Source organism: Mesoplodon mirus (assembly GCF_964341445.2).
Source record: "Mesoplodon mirus genome assembly, chromosome: 18".
Taxonomy (NCBI): Eukaryota; Metazoa; Chordata; class Mammalia; order Artiodactyla; family Ziphiidae; genus Mesoplodon; species Mesoplodon mirus.
Genome location: NC_138994.1, coordinates 9,614,542 through 9,630,639, shown reverse-complemented (window position 1 = coordinate 9,630,639; position 16,098 = coordinate 9,614,542). Strand labels below are relative to the sequence as shown.

The following is a 16,098-nucleotide window of genomic DNA, read 5'->3' as shown; positions in this document are numbered from 1 at the left end:
CCTTGTACTCAAAATAGGCTTCTGAAACTCGGCAGAGATGTCTCAGATTGAGACAAAGTTCTTGAGCCTCAGAGGCTGACTGTAAGATCACAGTGGGGTTCTCTCCAGTTGCCCGCCCCCCAACCTTTTTATAGAGCAGGGAGGGTGGAGGAGAAGTGGCATGGCAGGTCCTTCCCCTCTCTGTGCCTCTGTTTTCTCTTCTGTAAAGGGGGACAGTAGCACCCAGCTGATGATGTGTTCAGAGGATAAAATGAGTTAATTCATGGTAAGAATTAGTTAGAACAAGTCCCAGAGAGAGATACAGACGGGCCTCCTGCATAAGCTAGCAGGGCCATGCAATGACTGAGGGCCAGATCCCCAGACACCCCACAAGACCTCAGAACTTAGAGGTGCTGGGCAGGAAAGAAAAAAAAGCCGACTGGACTAGAAAACCTGAGCTGACCAGGATTTCCCTGAAATGGCTAAAACTACAGTCCTGCCATCAGCCAATATCAGAAGCCAGTTAATTTTTTTGCATTGACTGCCAGCAACGAATCCACTTCAAGGGGGAAACGCCTGCTTGCTGCTTCGCCCCTTTCCTTTCTCCAGGGCTGGCACCCCGCCTGCTTTTCTGGACAAGGATTGAGATCTGCAGCTGCAGCAGGTCGATGCTCAGGGGGAGTCAAGTCTGAAGTCAGCCTTCCCTGGGCTTCTTGGCAGCCCCGACCCATGAGATAAAGGCCTGAACATCTGGGCACTTTCATCGCATGCTGGTCTTGCTTGAGGCCCCTCCATGTTCCCTCCATCTCCTTTCCCTTTCCCTTTCCTCCCCCTTCCTGCTTGCTTTTCTTGGGGTTCTCCCTCCAGATGCAATTCTTTACCTTGTCCCTGCAACAGACTCCAGCCCTAGTGCTCAAGGCGGCTTGGCAGGGCCCGGCCAGCCCCGTTCCCCGAGAGCCATGTGATGTGGCTGGCCGACTCACCCCGCGGCCTTGCAGCACTGCCCGCTGCGCCAGGCCAGCTCTGCCAGGACACCTGGGAGGAAGCCAACTCTGGCTTGACAAGGAGAGGTTGTGAGAATGCCTGACACCGTTCTCTGGAGAGCGGCCCGCTCGCCCGTTCATTCATGGATTCAGCGAGCTGTCATGGCATCCAGGTGGCCAGAGCTGAGCTGGTTTAGCCCCGCAAGTGCAGGTTGGGCTCAGTGCCTGGGACACGGTGCCCTTTGCCCAGGCCTCTGGGGCTGGGTCTCAAGGCATCAAAGATGGAATGCAGAGGAGGTGCTTAACGCTTATTACATCCAAATGAGCAAAAAGAAAGGAGTTTCTGCCACGTACTCTACCAGAACCAGCACTGGCCTGGGGCCAGAGGCAGATGGCCCAGGGCCCAGAGCCTTCCTCCTGTCCTACAGACAGAGAGCTGCCCGGAGTCTCCCTGCCCTCCTCTGGGCAGGCAGGAGCCCGCAAGCAGAACAAGGTCTACGGGGAGCCCCCAGGTGCATGCGAAACGGTTTAAAATGCTTTTGGGTGGGGTTCAGTGCTCTGGTGAGGACTAAAGCCACCCGAGGGAAGGAGAGAGGAGTGGGGACAGGTATTTCTGGCGTGATTTAACCTCTGGACACACACCAGCTACTGCCCTCACTATTTGGGTTCTCACTCTCTCAGCTGCTCCTCCCACCCAGAGCCCGTGCCCCTGCCTTCACCCCTGGGCTTTTCTTCTCTCTCAGGGCAAAGGTCAGCTGCCAGCTTCCCAGGGGGCTTCTGCCCAGTGTGGCTCCCTGCAGCCTGGTCAGGCGACCTTTGAGCTGTAGCTAATGGCAGGGCACTTAACTCACAAAGGGAGCTGTTCCCCAGTTTGGAGAACTAAACACTTCAGGGTGAAGTGGATTAATCATTCGGGACCCAGGGGCTTCCCTGGTGGTCCAGTGGTTAGGACTTCACCTTCCAATGCAGGGGGTGCAGGTTCAATCCCTGGTGGGGGAGCTAGGATCCCACATGCCTTGTAGCCAAAAAACCAAAACATAAAACAGAAGAAATATTGTAACAAATTCAATAAAGACTTTAAAAATGGTCCACATTAAAAAAAAAAAAATCACTGGGGCTTCCCTGGTGGCAGAGTGGTTGAGAATCCGCCTGCTAATTCAGGGGACACGGGTTTGAGCCCTGGTCCGGGAAGATCCCACATGCCACGGAGCAACTAAGCCCGCGAGCCACAACTACTGAGCCCGCATGCTGCAACTATGGAAGCCCGTGCACCTCGAGCCCGTGCTCCGCAATGAGAAGCCACCGCAATGAGAAGCCCGCGCACTGCAACGAAGGGTAGACCCCGCTTGCCTTAACTAGAGAAAGCCCGCACGCAGCAGCGAAAACCCAACAGCCCCCCACAAAATAAATGTTATTAAAAAAAAAATCATTAAGGACCCGCCACAGGATTGGGGCTCCCGCCCTGAAGCTGACCAGGCCCCTCCATGTTTCCTGCTGCTGCTGCAGAGACAGAAGAGCTGGATGGAGGAGGGCCTCGGGCTTGGCCTCAGAAAACTCAGGAGCTCACAAACCCTCCCTCAGGGCTCCCCGACTCAGTAAATGGCACCCCGTTTACCCTGCTGTCCAGGCCAAAAGCTTTGGACTTCTCAATGTGTATCTCTTTTATATCATTTGGGTTAGGCTTTGAACAATGTGACAGTATTACCTATTCAGAAAATTATAAACTTAAAAAAAAAAATCACGAACAAGGCAAAAATGCACATGCACACGTATGCACAGAATCTTACCATTTGCTGCAGTCCCGATCCAAAGCACCATCTGAAAAGGTCAGACTAGCTGTTCCCACTGACTTCCTGCTCTGCTTAACATCCACACTCCCTACCACTGCCCTCAAGGCCTCGGGCAATCAGGCCCCGCCCCGCTCCCCTGCCCCCCCCCCACCTCCTTCAGGTGCCAGTCTCACTGCCTCTGGTGAGATCCTCCCCAGCCACCCCGTCCAAACTGGCCCTCACGTAGCCCCCTTGGCCCGTGTTAGGCCTCCTCACGGCACGTAGCGTGACCTGGCATGGTTGACCGACCTGGGCTGGCAGGGCCTTCTCTCAGTTCGTGGCTGTCTCCAGCTCAAACGCCCTGAATCATTGGGTAGATGAGTGAAGGTGGGCAGGGGGGAGGTCCTGTGATCCACTGCCCCGCCGCCTGCCAGTTCCAGAGCCCATGCTCCCCCGGGACGAAGGTGCACTCGCTTTCTCGAAGCTCAAATGCAGGTCTGACGGCTGCCTTGGAAGGATGGTGCTGTGCGTCCCCCACCCCTGGCTGACCTGGGCGCCTCACACGCTCCCCTGCGAGCTGCAGCCCAGAAACAGCAGTAACAGCTGACGCTTATGGGGCAATTACTGCACGAGCACGAAGGCGCCGACTGCTTTGCACAGGTGATCTCATTTAACCCTCAGACAACCTTAAAGGAACCCTAGGAGATGCGTCCTGTTCTCCCGTCTTACACATTGAAAGGTGAGCCAAGTTGCACAAGCTCACACTGCTGTCCAGCAGCTCCAGAGCCCTCAACCCTCACACATATCCCCAGGAACAGAGAGAAGGGTGTGGTCCTGGGGCCCCGAGATAGAGGCAAAATGGATGCAAGCCCCCCCAAATGACATTTATCTTGAAAAGATATGAAGGACAAGGCTCACAGCAGGACAGAGCAGGAACCCTTCTCTCTCAAGCCTCTTAAAGGTGTTTTATTTGTTTGCTTTTCTTTTTTCTCTTTTTTAAAACAATAATGGCACATTAAAAAAATTAAGAACTACAAAAAAGGACCATGTCTTCGAGTCCATGTTCACATTGTCCTGGGTCGCAGCACCAGGACTGGCGATTCCTGCTGGGATTCGGCCTCTTGGAAAGGTGCTGGGTGGCTTGGCTCCACCCGCATGGGGCCACTCGGGGGACTCAGGCGCTCTTCTTCTGGGCCCCACTAGAGGGCATCCCTGGGCTCTCGCTTCTGAAGCCCCCAGGACCCTGGCCAAACACCACCTCTCTCCAAACTAGAGCCAGGAGCTGGAAACGTTAGGGAACTTATTTTGGTCCCCACAGGGGACTCTTTAGGGACACAGCCCTCCCCCGACCGGCAGGAGATGACACCCCAGCTCAGCCTGGTCACCCCCAGGAGGTCCGGGTGTCTCTCCCCTGTCCTGTCTCCAGCCCAGCTGATGCCACAGTGATGCTCTTGTTCTCCATCCGGCCCAGGCCCTCCTGCCATGTCCCATGGCCACCCCAGCAGGCACAGGAGTGACAAGTGCTCGGCCCCCTCAGCTGACCCCCACCAAGAGCAAGAGGGCTCCCCAAACCCCAGGGCCCTGGCTCAGAAGGGAGGGCTGGGTGACAAGGGGGGCAGGGAGGGAAAGGAGCTGGCGTGAGGGGCTCAGAGCTGAGGCTGCCAGGGAAGGAGAGAAGCAACAGAGGCCGGCTGAGGGCTCAGGGGAGGTTCCTCAGACTCTGCAGCGAGCAGCAGGGCCTGGGGCCTGGGGCACAGGCCTGGGCAGGCGGGCCTGGGGAGGAAGAGGCAGAAAGAGGCTCCCGTCCTGCCTCTCGTTACCATGGGGGCACAGGCCTGGGTGACAAGACCTTAAGACCCCCCCCCCAAAGGGAAACGCCACGCTGCACTCAGCCAGGTCTCAGCCCAGCCCTCGTGGGAGGGAGGGACCCCACCAGCCCCGGCCCTGCCAGCCCCAGCTCCCCACAGCAGCTCCCAAGGGCACCCCTCCACGGGCCGACGGGACTGTAGCTGGTGGGCGCCCCGGGGACCCAGCTCCTCCTGCCCCGGCCCCGCCCACGCCCTTGGCACTACTCCTGCTGCTCGTTCATCTCCATGTCGGACACCAGGATGTTCTTCTCAGTGGCCTCGCCGGGGCCGGAGGAGCTGCGGCTGTAGCGGGCGCCCTCGAAAGCCCCACGCTCGACGCTCTGTCGCCGCCGGTAGAGGATCAGGGCCGCCGTCAGCAGGGCCAGGAGCAGGAGCACCGCCATCAGCACCACCACCAGGGCCGCAGGGCTCCCCGGGAGGGCTGCTGCAGCAAGAAGAACCCCCGCTCAGAAGCCCCGCTATGGCACCCACCGCCCGGAACGAGGTGGGTGGGGGGGAGGAGGAGAGGGCTAGTCTCAGCCCTGCCTGTGACTCACCTGATGGGGAGAAGCTGCTCTCCTCAGCTGCGACGGAGGAGGGACCAGTTAATGACAGTAGCAGTGACAATAATAATAAGCAAACATGTAAGAACGTTTTCTGCAGGCCCAGACACTTCATTTGCTCATTTAATCCTCTTATACGTACTCTTATTACCCCATTTTACATATGTGTAAACTGAAGCCACAGAGTTTGAATGACTTACCCAAGGTCACAGAGTTGGCAAATGGTTTGGCCTGGGCTTGAACCCCATCCCTACCTTTAACCACTACAAAATGACGGGTTTGCTGTCTAGTTTGGAAATGTGCAGTGAGGCCCAGTCCTACAGACTAATTAATCCCAGGGGAAGGTCCCGGCGGGCCCCAGGCCTGTCTGTCTATTCTCTCCCATCCACTGCATTGTCTGCAAAACGAGAAGCAGTCGGGGCCCCAGCCAGCACCAGATGCCTGGGGGTGGCAGGAAGCCACGGTTGTGCCTGCCGGGCGCTCACCTCGAGGGAGCTTGCAGACGACACCCATGGTGATGTTGGTGCAGGCGCCTGGGCGCCACAGCCCGCTACTGCTCTGGATCCAGTAGCAGCTGTTGTGGCTCAGCATGCTGGGACCCAGGCCCGGGGGACCCCAGTTGGAGTAGTTCACAGCTGTGTTGTCCTGCCAGACCAGGGTACCTCCTGTGGGAAGAAGGCACTGAGGGAGCATTGCGGGGGCGGGTGACAAACTGGAGCAGGTGGGAGAGAGCAGGCCTGTTCTAGAACCAACTCCCACCCTCCTCTGGCCCTCACCTCCACCAGGCCCCGGTGGAGGGCATCGCCCCTGCAGCCTGAGGCCTCCCCATCCTGATCCTACACACAGGGACCCACCTTTGGGGTTGAAGTTCATGCCCAGCCAGGCACCCCGACTCTGGCCCTCAGAGCTCTGCAGATGCTCCCAGACAAACACGTTCTCCATCTCATCCAGGATGGACAGGACCACTCCACCCTCTGGACACAAAGGAGGCTCACGTCAGGGCAGACGGGTCTCCCCGGGGTAGCAGAGCCCCCCAGAGAGGCCCCCACCCTCTTCCCTGGCAGCCAGAGGCGAGGATGGCGTGGAGCCGTGCGTGGACGGAAGGGGGTTACAGTCACACACGTTATGTCACGGGTGGTCTGTGCGTGTTGCAACGTGAGGGGCACTTATGTGTGAGTGCTGCCGACAGGTAGACCGCAGCACGGGGACTGCATTCACAGGGGCTTTGAGTGTCAACGAGAGGGGTCGCCACCTGGAATGCCCACATATGGCCCGCCCGGCCCACCTCTCTGGCAGCGCTGCAGCGCCTCCTTGTGGCCCAGCAGCAGCTCCATGTGGAAGGAGTAGCAGTGCTCCCGGAAGGGAATCCACGCCGAGTCCGCCAGCCCCTGGGGACAGCTGCCATGGTAGCTTATTCTTCGGGGAGGAGGGGGCCCTATGGGGGTGCAGGATTGAGAAAGTGGACCAGGGTCGGCCTACCCCCGGCCCACCCCTCGGCCCCAGCGGGTGGGCACTCACCTCCGTTAACTCCACACACAGCCCCCTGCAACTTGGTGTCACAGCTGGTGGTGCGCCAGGCCCCATCCATGTCCACGTAGGCGCAGCCCCCCGGGTACTGGGGCTCCCAGTCCTGCCAGCTCACATAGCTCAGCGGCTCCTCCGAGACCCAGGAGTACCGCCGGGAGCCCTGGGCACAGACAGCCATCAGGGTGGGAGGAAGGGGACCAGCCGGGGTGGGGGGAGCAGGTAAGGCACGGGGTTAGGGGGACGCAGGGAGGGAAATCAGGGGAGTGGGCCCAGCCCGGTGCCCACCTCCTCACTGGCCAGCCCGATCCAGAGTGGTGTGCGCAGCCCTCGGGCAGCCTGAGTGAGGAAGGCCTGGGTGTAGGGGTCGGGCACGTGCGCCAGGCTGGCGTTGCGGCTCTCACACAGCAGGAGGGCGTCGTGCCAGCGCAGCGGCTTCTGCAGCAGCCGGAAGGTGCCGTTGAGGTAGGAGAGCTCAGTGCCCGGGGCAGGGAGCGATGCTGCTGGGCATGGGCTCAGGGAGGGGTCTACAGGGAAGGGGGCAGGGCTCAGACCGGGCTCTGCCCCCATCACCCCATCCCCAGGCATGAGGCCGGGAGGGGGGAGCGCCGGACATCAGGCAGAGACCAACTCTCCTCTGGGCACAGTGCTTGGCTCAGTGTCGGTCACTGCTGCTGTTAACAACAATACGTTCTTACTAATAAAGGGATGAGCAACCTAGAGCTCGACCACGAATCCAGGGCAGAGGGACCCCTGCATGGAGCTGCAGGGGCCTCAGACACAGAACCTCAGGGCCACTGCCACCAGGCATGCCCAGTGTCTAGCTCTCCCTGGGCAGAACTCCAAACCCCAAACCTTCCTCCTGAGACCCCTTGGTGCTCACTGCCTTTCCCTCTGATTGGCACCTGGCCTTTCTGCCCATCTGCTTCCCAAGCAGACTAGACTCTGGGGGTGGCCCCAGGGGCCCTCTGAGGTCAGGGACCATGTCTCATTCCTCCTGGCATGGCCCACGGAACCTAGTCCCGGGCTGGGGTTTCCAGGTTCCCCGGTGACACGTACCCGTGCCCTTCTGGCAGATGAAGCCGTGTGTCTCCTCCGCGCAGGTCCGATCGTCCCAGCGGCCAGTGAAGTGAGCTGAGGGGCTGTGCAGGACCACCGCACAGCTGGTCTGGGGGGAAGGAGCTGCTCAGGGGAGCCCCGGCAGCTGCCCGCTTGTGCCACTGCCCCCAGAAGGCTATACTATGAGCAAAGAAGCTGGAAGGGGGTCCCCAGGCAAGCACTGCAGGGCAGGGTGGGGGTGGAGGGCAAAGGAGAGAGTGGGGAGGGGCTTCCTCACCGGTATGTTGCCGCTGGGGGCAGGGCTAGGGCCAGAGGGCTCCCCAGGGGCCCAGTTGGTGTACCGCAGAGGCTCCTGCTCTACCCACTGGAAGTCCCTCTGTGAGGCATGGAGGCCAATCCAAAGGTCAAAGGTCACATTGGGCAGGCTGGCTGTGATGAATGCTACAGTCCCCCAGAAGAGAGAGTGATGAGCGACAGGGCAGCCCCCTCCTCACTCTGCTCTAGCCCTCTGGGGGCACGGTGTCAGAGGATCATGGGGCCTCCCCATGGGCTGGCCCTACCTTGCTCTAAGGACGTTGCAATGGTGACCAGCTGGGCCTCTTGCTGTTCACAGGAGAACTGTGCCTCTGACCACTTCACCCGGTCCTGGGGGTCCTGGCCCTGGATTCGGTAACACTGTGGGGCGGAGGGGGAGGCATGGCATCCTGCTCCACCTCCCTGTCCCACACACCCAGAAACTCCGCTGCGGAGCCGCCGCAGGCCCTGGGGAGGCTTGGGGGCTGTGAGAGAAAAACATGAGAACCAGGACATCTGGGTCTCCTTGACCAAGGCTCCGGCACCCTCTCAACCAGGCACAGCGGATTCACATACACTTGCCCACACTCTGGGGAATTTTTAAGTGGGAAGATTTCTCCGGGCCACCAAATGCTCTACTACTTATGTCGGCACCGCCTGGGCCATGCCTGGGGACAAGGTCTGGCTGGCTCTCAGCTTCGCATACTCCCAAGGCTTTTGACAGCGTTACTGTATCATTACAATGACGCTAACAAATTAAGAAAGGGACCGATTACATATATAAAATATATTTTGTTTTAAATTAGGTGGAAGAAGTCATAATAAGCTTTTGGAAAAACTTAACGACACGGGGAAATCCTGAAAATATAATACTGAGAAAGAAAAACCGGCTACAAAATTGTGTTATTTAGTATAATCTCAATTACATGGAAAAAGTCAGGAAGTGAGTAACAAATATTGATAGTGGTCACCTCTGGAGAGTATGGATGAGTTTTAGTTTCATTTTTTCTGTTTTTTTTCCCAAGATGTTAATAATACATGTCTTACTCTTTTTTTTTTTAACGCAGAAAAGGTGTAATATTCGCTTGGATATTCTGAAGACAGTGAGCGCTCCAGGACACTATGAGCGGGCTGCAAGCCAATGTATGACAAAGATTTATGGATTATGTTATCTAGTGTTAACTAATTTAATCCTCACAATAGGGGTTAAGTGGTCTTACAATGTCCTGCAAAGAAGGCATGGATCGAAGCTTATACTAATGATGCCAGCGCAAACCACAAGGAAATAGCGCCCTTCTCTTTCTGGGGTAAGCGCTTTCACCACTAGGTAAAAACAATGAAGGTCTAATCAGGTCTGATGAATGAGCCCCAGGGTCAGGAAGTAACCACTTTTGGAAAGAAACTCACACTCTAGAGGGAACATTTTGAAAACATATTTAGATGTATATCCATTCTAATTCATTTTATTGTCTCAAACTTTCCTAGCTACACACTCAAAACACTTGGGAAGAGAATTTTCTAAATGTTGTTTTTAAAAAATCTGCCAAGGATTTTTTTTAAACTCTCTTGATCAGCTCTTCTGATTAGTTTATAAGGCAGATTCGTTTAAATGCAGAAACTGACCGATTTTTAAACAAAAACCTTTGTTTAATTGGTAGAAGGACTGGAAAATAGGGAGAAGGACTTAGAAAGCCCAGCCAATGATGGATGACCTTTTTTCATCTTCATCTATTTGTCTTCGTGAGGTAATCTTTCCGTCTACAACAACCCTTCAATCCGTGTTTTAAAATAATTTGAACTTCAGGGAATTTCCTGGCGGTCCAGTGGTTAAGATTCTGTGCTTCCAATGCAGGGGACGTGGGTTCGATCCCTTGTCGGGAAACTAAGATCCCACATGCCACATGGCCGAAAAAAAAAAAAAAATTGAACTTCAAACAAGACCCATGAAGTCTGAATCACAAAGCATCAAACCAAGATTTTTTCAAATAATGAAGTATATGCAATCACTTTGCTCGTATCAAAATTATTGAAATAGTAATAATTATTATAATTGATAAATTTTGAGTGAGCACAAAAGTTTTTTCATACCACTAAAAGGAAAATTTTGAAAACTTAAAAATACTATTTAAAAATCTCGGGCTTCCCTGGTGGCACAGTGGTTGAGAGTCCGTCTGCCGATGCAGGGGACATGGGTTCGTGCCCCAGTCCGGGAAGATTCCATGTGCTGCGGAGCAGCTGGGCCCGTGAGCCATGGCTGCTGAGCCTGCACGTCCAGAGCCTGTGCTCCGCAACGGGAGGGGGCACAACAGTGAGAGGCCCGCGTACCGCAAAAAAAAAAAATCTCTAGCTCATGCTTTATATTGTTTTGTTCTTGTGTATATTTAACGATATATGACGTCAGTCACCTTAGTATGTAAGTAAATATATATTTACGTACACACACATATGTAATGCATACATACGTACTTTGTATGTTCAACATTTTAATAGGAATTCATTATCAAGGTGTTTGGGGACTTCCCTGGTGGTCCAGTGGTTAAGACTCTGCACTCCCAATGTCAGGGGCACGGGTTTGATCCCTGGTCGGGGAACTAAGATCTCGCAGGCTGCACTGTGCCTCCAAAAAAATAAAAAAAAAAACAAGCAGATGTTTGGCGACCGGGATCTAGGAAACTCACCAAACTATATGGGCAACCTCATTACCTGGTGAATGAGAAGGTGTTACTACGCTGAGTTAGTTTCCAAGGAGTCTGCCCCTGGCACTGGGGCCATGCAGAAGAGAGGGTGGTGGGTACAGGCAAGAGGCCATGACTTTGATGTTGCCAAAGGGCGAGGACTCCTGAGGCTCAGCCTTCGCCTTGGGTGCCCCCTCTCCACCTCCTACCTTGTTGAGGAACTGGCTCCAGCCAGGGGGGCAGCCACCTGTGGGTGGTGGGTCTGGGGGCTGCTGCTCTCTGGTGCTGTTGCTGCGCTTGCAGATGTAGGGCAAGGCTGTCATGCACCTCTGGTCCCCCCACTCCTCTGCAGAAAGAGAAGAGCAGTCACCCCAAGGGCAGGGCATGGCTGCCAGTACCCTGGCCTCACGCCCTGAGAGGAGGTGGGGCTGGGGCTCAGGTCTCTGTGTCCAGCTCTGAACTCAAGTCCTCTGTGGCTGCTGGATCACAGGGACAGGCCCTCCCCTCTCTGGGTCTAGCCCTTCTTGGGTTGTGGGAACAGAGAGAATGAGAAGAGACCTAGGGCCCCTGTGCAGGCTCACCTCACTGCCCCCAACACCCACCCTCCCCTCAGCTTCTGCACCCTCTCTGCCCCACCTTGTGCTCACCTCGGCTGGCCATCATGTACACGCACTTCTTGTCCTTGCCGATGGGCCGAGGCTTGCCGGGTGCCCAGGAGATGAAGTTTATAACGGAACCATCTGTCCATCTGCAATGGCACCGAGCGGGGATGACTCCAGCACTGGGCACCGTGCTCCCCTGTATGCAGCAATGAGGGGGCAGGGACCAGAGCCCAACACCAGGGGCTCAGTGGCCGTAGGCTGAGGAGTGGGGCTACTGAGCTCAGTGCAGCTAGAACCCAAGGACCTGGCGCCTCCAGGTAAGGGCCGGCCTTCCTGGGCATCCATTTCTCTAACTAGAAAAGAAGTCTAAGGATCCCAGAGCAGGGGTCCAAGGGCAGTGCTATGCTCAGACACCCACGTGCTCCTGGCCTTCACACATGCCTCACAAATGGTAGGTGGGCCGTGAATACAAAGAGGCCCCTCTGGACCATCCTATGTTCTTGCCCATGTCCTGAGGGGACCTTATTCATGAGTGACCCCAGCATAACAGTGAGCTGCCATTATTTAGTGCCCGATAAGGTGCTGGATGCCATGCTAAGGATTCACATACCTCATTTCTAATTCTCACAGTGATCCTACCAGGCAGGCCTCATTTCACTTTCAGATAAGAAAACCGAGGCCCAGAAGGGTTAACTCACTTGCTCAAGGCCACATAGCCAGTGGAGGGCAGGGCTGGGTTCAAATCCAAATCTGCCTGTCTCTGTATGCTGTGCTGCCTGCCTCCCTCCAGCCTGGGTTGAGGGTAGCCATCCACGCCTGCGCCCCGCTGCCCATCCACACCCGCTGCCCTGCCAGGGCTCCCACCTGAAGCGCCCGTCGCTCTCTGAAGTGTGCAGGCCAATCCACCAGTGCTGCTCTTGGCCCCGAGAAAACTAGGGGAAGCCGGGCAGGCAGGTGAGGGTTGGCAGGCCCTTTCCCTGGCTCCCGGGCCTGCCCTCCCTGCTCGCTAGCCTGCCCACCTTCTGCAGGTTGTGCCCCAGGAAGTCCAGCTCCGCCTGGCTGTGCACGGAGACCAGCTCGGCCAGGAACCACGTGCATATGCGCTGCGCCTGCGCCCACGTGGAGTGGTGCTCGAAGAACTTATACTCCGCCTCCTGGAAACGCAGCCATTCCCGTCGGCCTGCGGGGGCGGAGGGGGCGTGGGGATGGAGGCCAGGCTGGGGCTGCCTGCCCGCCCAGCCCAAGGAGGACAAGGCGGGTCCAGGGCAGCCAAGGCAGGCGGGCCTGCGAGCCCGTCCGACCTGGGCCAGTAGGATACCCCCATCACCTTTCCCTCGGCTCAAGCCCCTAAGCCCCTTCGTTCGGCCCTGGCCAGGCCCTGCCCAGGAGGTGACGCCCCTTCCCCCCTCCGGGCCGCCGTGGGGAGCGGGGTGCCTCACCTTGCGGGCTGCTGCCGTCAGGCTCCCGCACGTCCGCGCCTATGGGGACGACAGGGACAGAGACGCTGCAGGGAAAGGGGACCCTCCCCTGGACCCCCGCCCCCTCCGCCCTTTGTCCCATGCCCGGTCCGCCAGCGCCGCCCCACCCAACCTCGAGGGATCTTGCAGATCCAGTCCAACTGCGTCTCGCACTGCATGGCTACCCACTGCAGGGAGGCCAGGTCGAGCACTGCACAGCCCCGGATGTCGTCATCGTCGTGCCGGCTCCGGTCGAAATTGTGGTAAGAGAACTGATGAGGTCGGAAGGGGAGAGGGGTTTCAGGCACCAGGCGCAGGCTGCACCCACCCCCAGAACAGACCAACCAGAGACCTGGCATAAGCTAGAAACCCCCAACCTGGGCTAGACGGTCCCCACCCCCTTTCCCTTACCTGCCAGCTCCGGCCAGAGGCGCTGCCTCTACTAAACCTCGCGCACCTCCAAAAGACCACGCCCACATCCAAACCTCGCCCGCCCAGGCTCCGCCCACCTGCCCCGCCTCCTCCAGACCCCCTCACCCCTAGTCCATCGCTCCAGCGCCAGCTCTGCCCCGCTCCGGGGTCTCGACGGTTCAGGCCGATCCAGAACCAGTGCTGCTCGTGGATCTCAGGCTCTGACTCACTTTAGCACAACCCGGGGGTGAAGACAGAAGACATGGGGATGAGAGTTATAGGGGCCCCTTGCGGTTGTGACCCGGGCAGTCCCAAGGACCTGGGGCCTCTCGATCTGGGCTTCACACTCACCGGGCAAAACACCGTTGGGGCCACCCATAAAAAGCTCTCCCCAAAGAGAACTGGGCTAGCTGGGCCAGGCACCACGCTCACTGCGGGCAGGTGGCCTGGCTCCCTTCCTTGCTTCCCTTTGGGTGGGGTTTGCCCTGCCAGCAAGACTGCAGGCTTTCACTTTAGGCAGCCGATGGGGATGGTGCATAGACCTGGGGCCGTGGAATCAGATACACCTGGATCCCGGTCCTGGGTCACCCAGGGACCAGCTCTGTGACCTTGGGTAAATAACCCAACCTCTCTAACAGCCCGCAAGGGATAATGTCTACTTAGGATTGAGAAGAGTCTTGAATGTGGATTAAATGTTTAGTGCAGTACCTGGTACATGGTGAGAAGCAACTGACACGAGCTATTATAATTACTAGTCAAATAATGTAATTGTGCTGTTTGCTGGGAGGAGATATCCCTGGAATTAAGATGTCAGGAAGCCTGGATCCATTTGGATTTTTCCCAAGGCTCAGGAACTGTAGGGCTGTATGTCATAGGAACCCACAGGACAGAGACAGGGATCTGGAGGGACCCCGTGGGTAGATGCTCACTTTTGTAGCCTTTCTATTCCTGTCTCTCAGAAATAGCTGTTTATTGAGAAAGTGTGGGCTATTATGGGATGGTGTAGGGTTGCAGGAGGGGGCGCTCACTTGGATCAGCTTGGAGATTTTGCCATGGAGAAGGAGGGATGGTGAGGGCGGTTACTTGTGTAAAAGTCTGTGAGTCTCAGGGGGTGTTGCTGGCTCTGGTGAGCAACCCAGGGTCTCTGACTCCAGGGAGACCAGGGTTACTTGAGGGGGGGTCAGGATGGGCCTCGCATTAGTAGCAGATGCACAGGTCATTCCAAGCCCTGGAACCGACCGCCCTGGGGTCGCCTTCACCCTGCCCAGCAAAAGCAAGAGCCCAACTCATGTGCACATGGGCCACCACCCCAGGCTCAGTACCCGAAGATCTTGTTGAGCATATTGGCCACGAAGTGCTCCTCCTCATAGCTGGCCAGGCTCAGCAGCTGGGCCCCCAGCTCCTGGCAGGCCCTCTGGGCCTGGACCCAGCTCTTCTTGTCCTGCAGCCGCTCTGCGCTGAACACCTGCAGGGGCAGAGTCCAAGCTGTTCCCCAGCCCAGCTCCCCACGGGACACCTGCCCTCCCAGGACATGAGTGGGGAAGGGGGCTGGGGCCTCACTGGACAATCCTGCTCATCAGAGAGGGAGCCCCAGGGGAGGGAAACTGGCACAGCCATCTCCCAGAGATGCTCCCCCTAACCAGCGGGGCAATCAGGGCTCTTATCCCAGCAGAGCCACAGTTTGCTGTGGGCAAGCCCCTTCCCCTTCCTGGACTTCAGCTTCTTCCTGTAATTAAAAGACCCTGGACTACCTCAGTGGCTCCCAAACCCTGCAGGGTTTAAAAACACAGATTACCAAGCCCCACTACAACCCACTGAATCCCAATCTCCATAGTGACAGCCTGGAAGATTTGTTTAAATCGGGCTCCCCAGGCAATTCTAAAGAGCAGCCAGCCTGGCCCCAACATTTGGGAACCTCCGCAACCGATGGTCTCTGTGGTTTTTTCAATTCCTCAAATATTTATTGAGCACCTACTAGGCACCAGGCCTCAGATGCCACTGACAAAAGGGCTTCAACAGAAAGTACCTCTGTCTGTTGTCTGTAAGTTTCTCCGGGGCCCGCCTGCCTGGATCATGGCTGGATCCCACTGGGGCCACCCACCCTGCCAGGAATGCTGCCTCTTTGCTCTTGTTCCTCTCCCCCGACTCCAGGCCAACAGGCTGCCTACCTTATAGCAGTGCCGGAGTTTGGGGTCTGAGCCCCAGCCCTGGGGGCAGGCGCCGGTGAGGCTGGGTGTGGGGTCTGGCCCAGGCAGCTCAGGCGTCACTGGCGTGCCCAGGCTCTGCCGGCAGATGTAGCGAGCCCGGAACGATGTGCAGTTCTTCACCTCCCACAGCCCCATGGCGCTGCCCGTGGCCAGGGCCACGCAGCCCCCACGGCTGTACCCTGGAGGAGGGAGAAGGGAGACCCACATGCTGAAGAGGACTCACCACTCCTCCCTCACATCCCCGAGGGGCACCACCACTGTCCTCGCACCGGGAATCAGCTTAGCCATCTCTGCAGGGACGTGCTCTGTGGAGTCAGGGCCCAATGGGGAGGAAGGAAATGGGGGCAGAGGCCTAGCTCTATGTTTGCTCCTGTGAGACCTTAGGCAACTTGCTTAACCTCTCTGAGCCTGTTTCATCATCTGCCTCATCAGGTTCTTGAAAAGGTTAAAAAAGACGATGAATTTAAAATGGTAATAGTAATAGCGAACACTTGTATGCTCACTACTTTAAGGGCTTTACATGTATTAACCCATTCAAGCCTCATGTCAACCCTGTGAGGAAAGTACCATTATCCCCATTGGACAGATGAGGAAACTGAGGCTCAAAGATGCACAGCTAATAAACTGCACAGTCAGGATCTGAGCTGGGCAGTTTGGCTCCAGAGCCTGTCCTCCTATAACCACATCACCACACTGTACAAATGATCTGTTTCCTATGAAGCCCTGGG

The 16,098-nt window shown here is 56.9% G+C and overlaps 1 protein-coding gene across 2 annotated transcripts in view; it reads right to left on the bottom strand.

The window, feature by feature from the left end:
- Positions 1 to 3,670: 3,670 nt before the first annotated feature.
- MRC2 (mannose receptor C-type 2) overlaps positions 3,671 to 16,098 on the bottom strand; it is a 53,142-nt gene continuing 40,714 nt past the window's right edge. The window contains exons 12-30 of one of the 2 annotated variants that reach the window (XM_082602914.1): positions 15,332 to 15,549; positions 14,486 to 14,628; positions 13,290 to 13,392; positions 12,886 to 13,024; positions 12,735 to 12,773; positions 12,315 to 12,475; positions 12,160 to 12,227; positions 11,341 to 11,441; positions 10,903 to 11,039; positions 8,285 to 8,399; positions 8,002 to 8,165; positions 7,725 to 7,833; positions 6,954 to 7,192; positions 6,660 to 6,828; positions 6,427 to 6,576; positions 5,996 to 6,115; positions 5,627 to 5,806; positions 5,136 to 5,162; positions 3,671 to 5,023 (exon numbers count right to left, since the gene is read on the bottom strand). In XM_082602914.1, coding sequence (XP_082459040.1) covers positions 4,800 to 5,023; positions 5,136 to 5,162; positions 5,627 to 5,806; positions 5,996 to 6,115; positions 6,427 to 6,576; positions 6,660 to 6,828; positions 6,954 to 7,192; positions 7,725 to 7,833; positions 8,002 to 8,165; positions 8,285 to 8,399; positions 10,903 to 11,039; positions 11,341 to 11,441; positions 12,160 to 12,227; positions 12,315 to 12,475; positions 12,735 to 12,773; positions 12,886 to 13,024; positions 13,290 to 13,392; positions 14,486 to 14,628; positions 15,332 to 15,549 — 2,606 coding nt within the window. In that variant the 3' untranslated portion in view covers positions 3,671 to 4,799. The remainder of the gene's footprint in view (positions 5,024 to 5,135; positions 5,163 to 5,626; positions 5,807 to 5,995; positions 6,116 to 6,426; positions 6,577 to 6,659; positions 6,829 to 6,953; positions 7,193 to 7,724; positions 7,834 to 8,001; positions 8,166 to 8,284; positions 8,400 to 10,902; positions 11,040 to 11,340; positions 11,442 to 12,159; positions 12,228 to 12,314; positions 12,476 to 12,734; positions 12,774 to 12,885; positions 13,025 to 13,289; positions 13,393 to 14,485; positions 14,629 to 15,331; positions 15,550 to 16,098) is intronic. The other variant, XM_082602915.1, reaches the window with a different exon arrangement.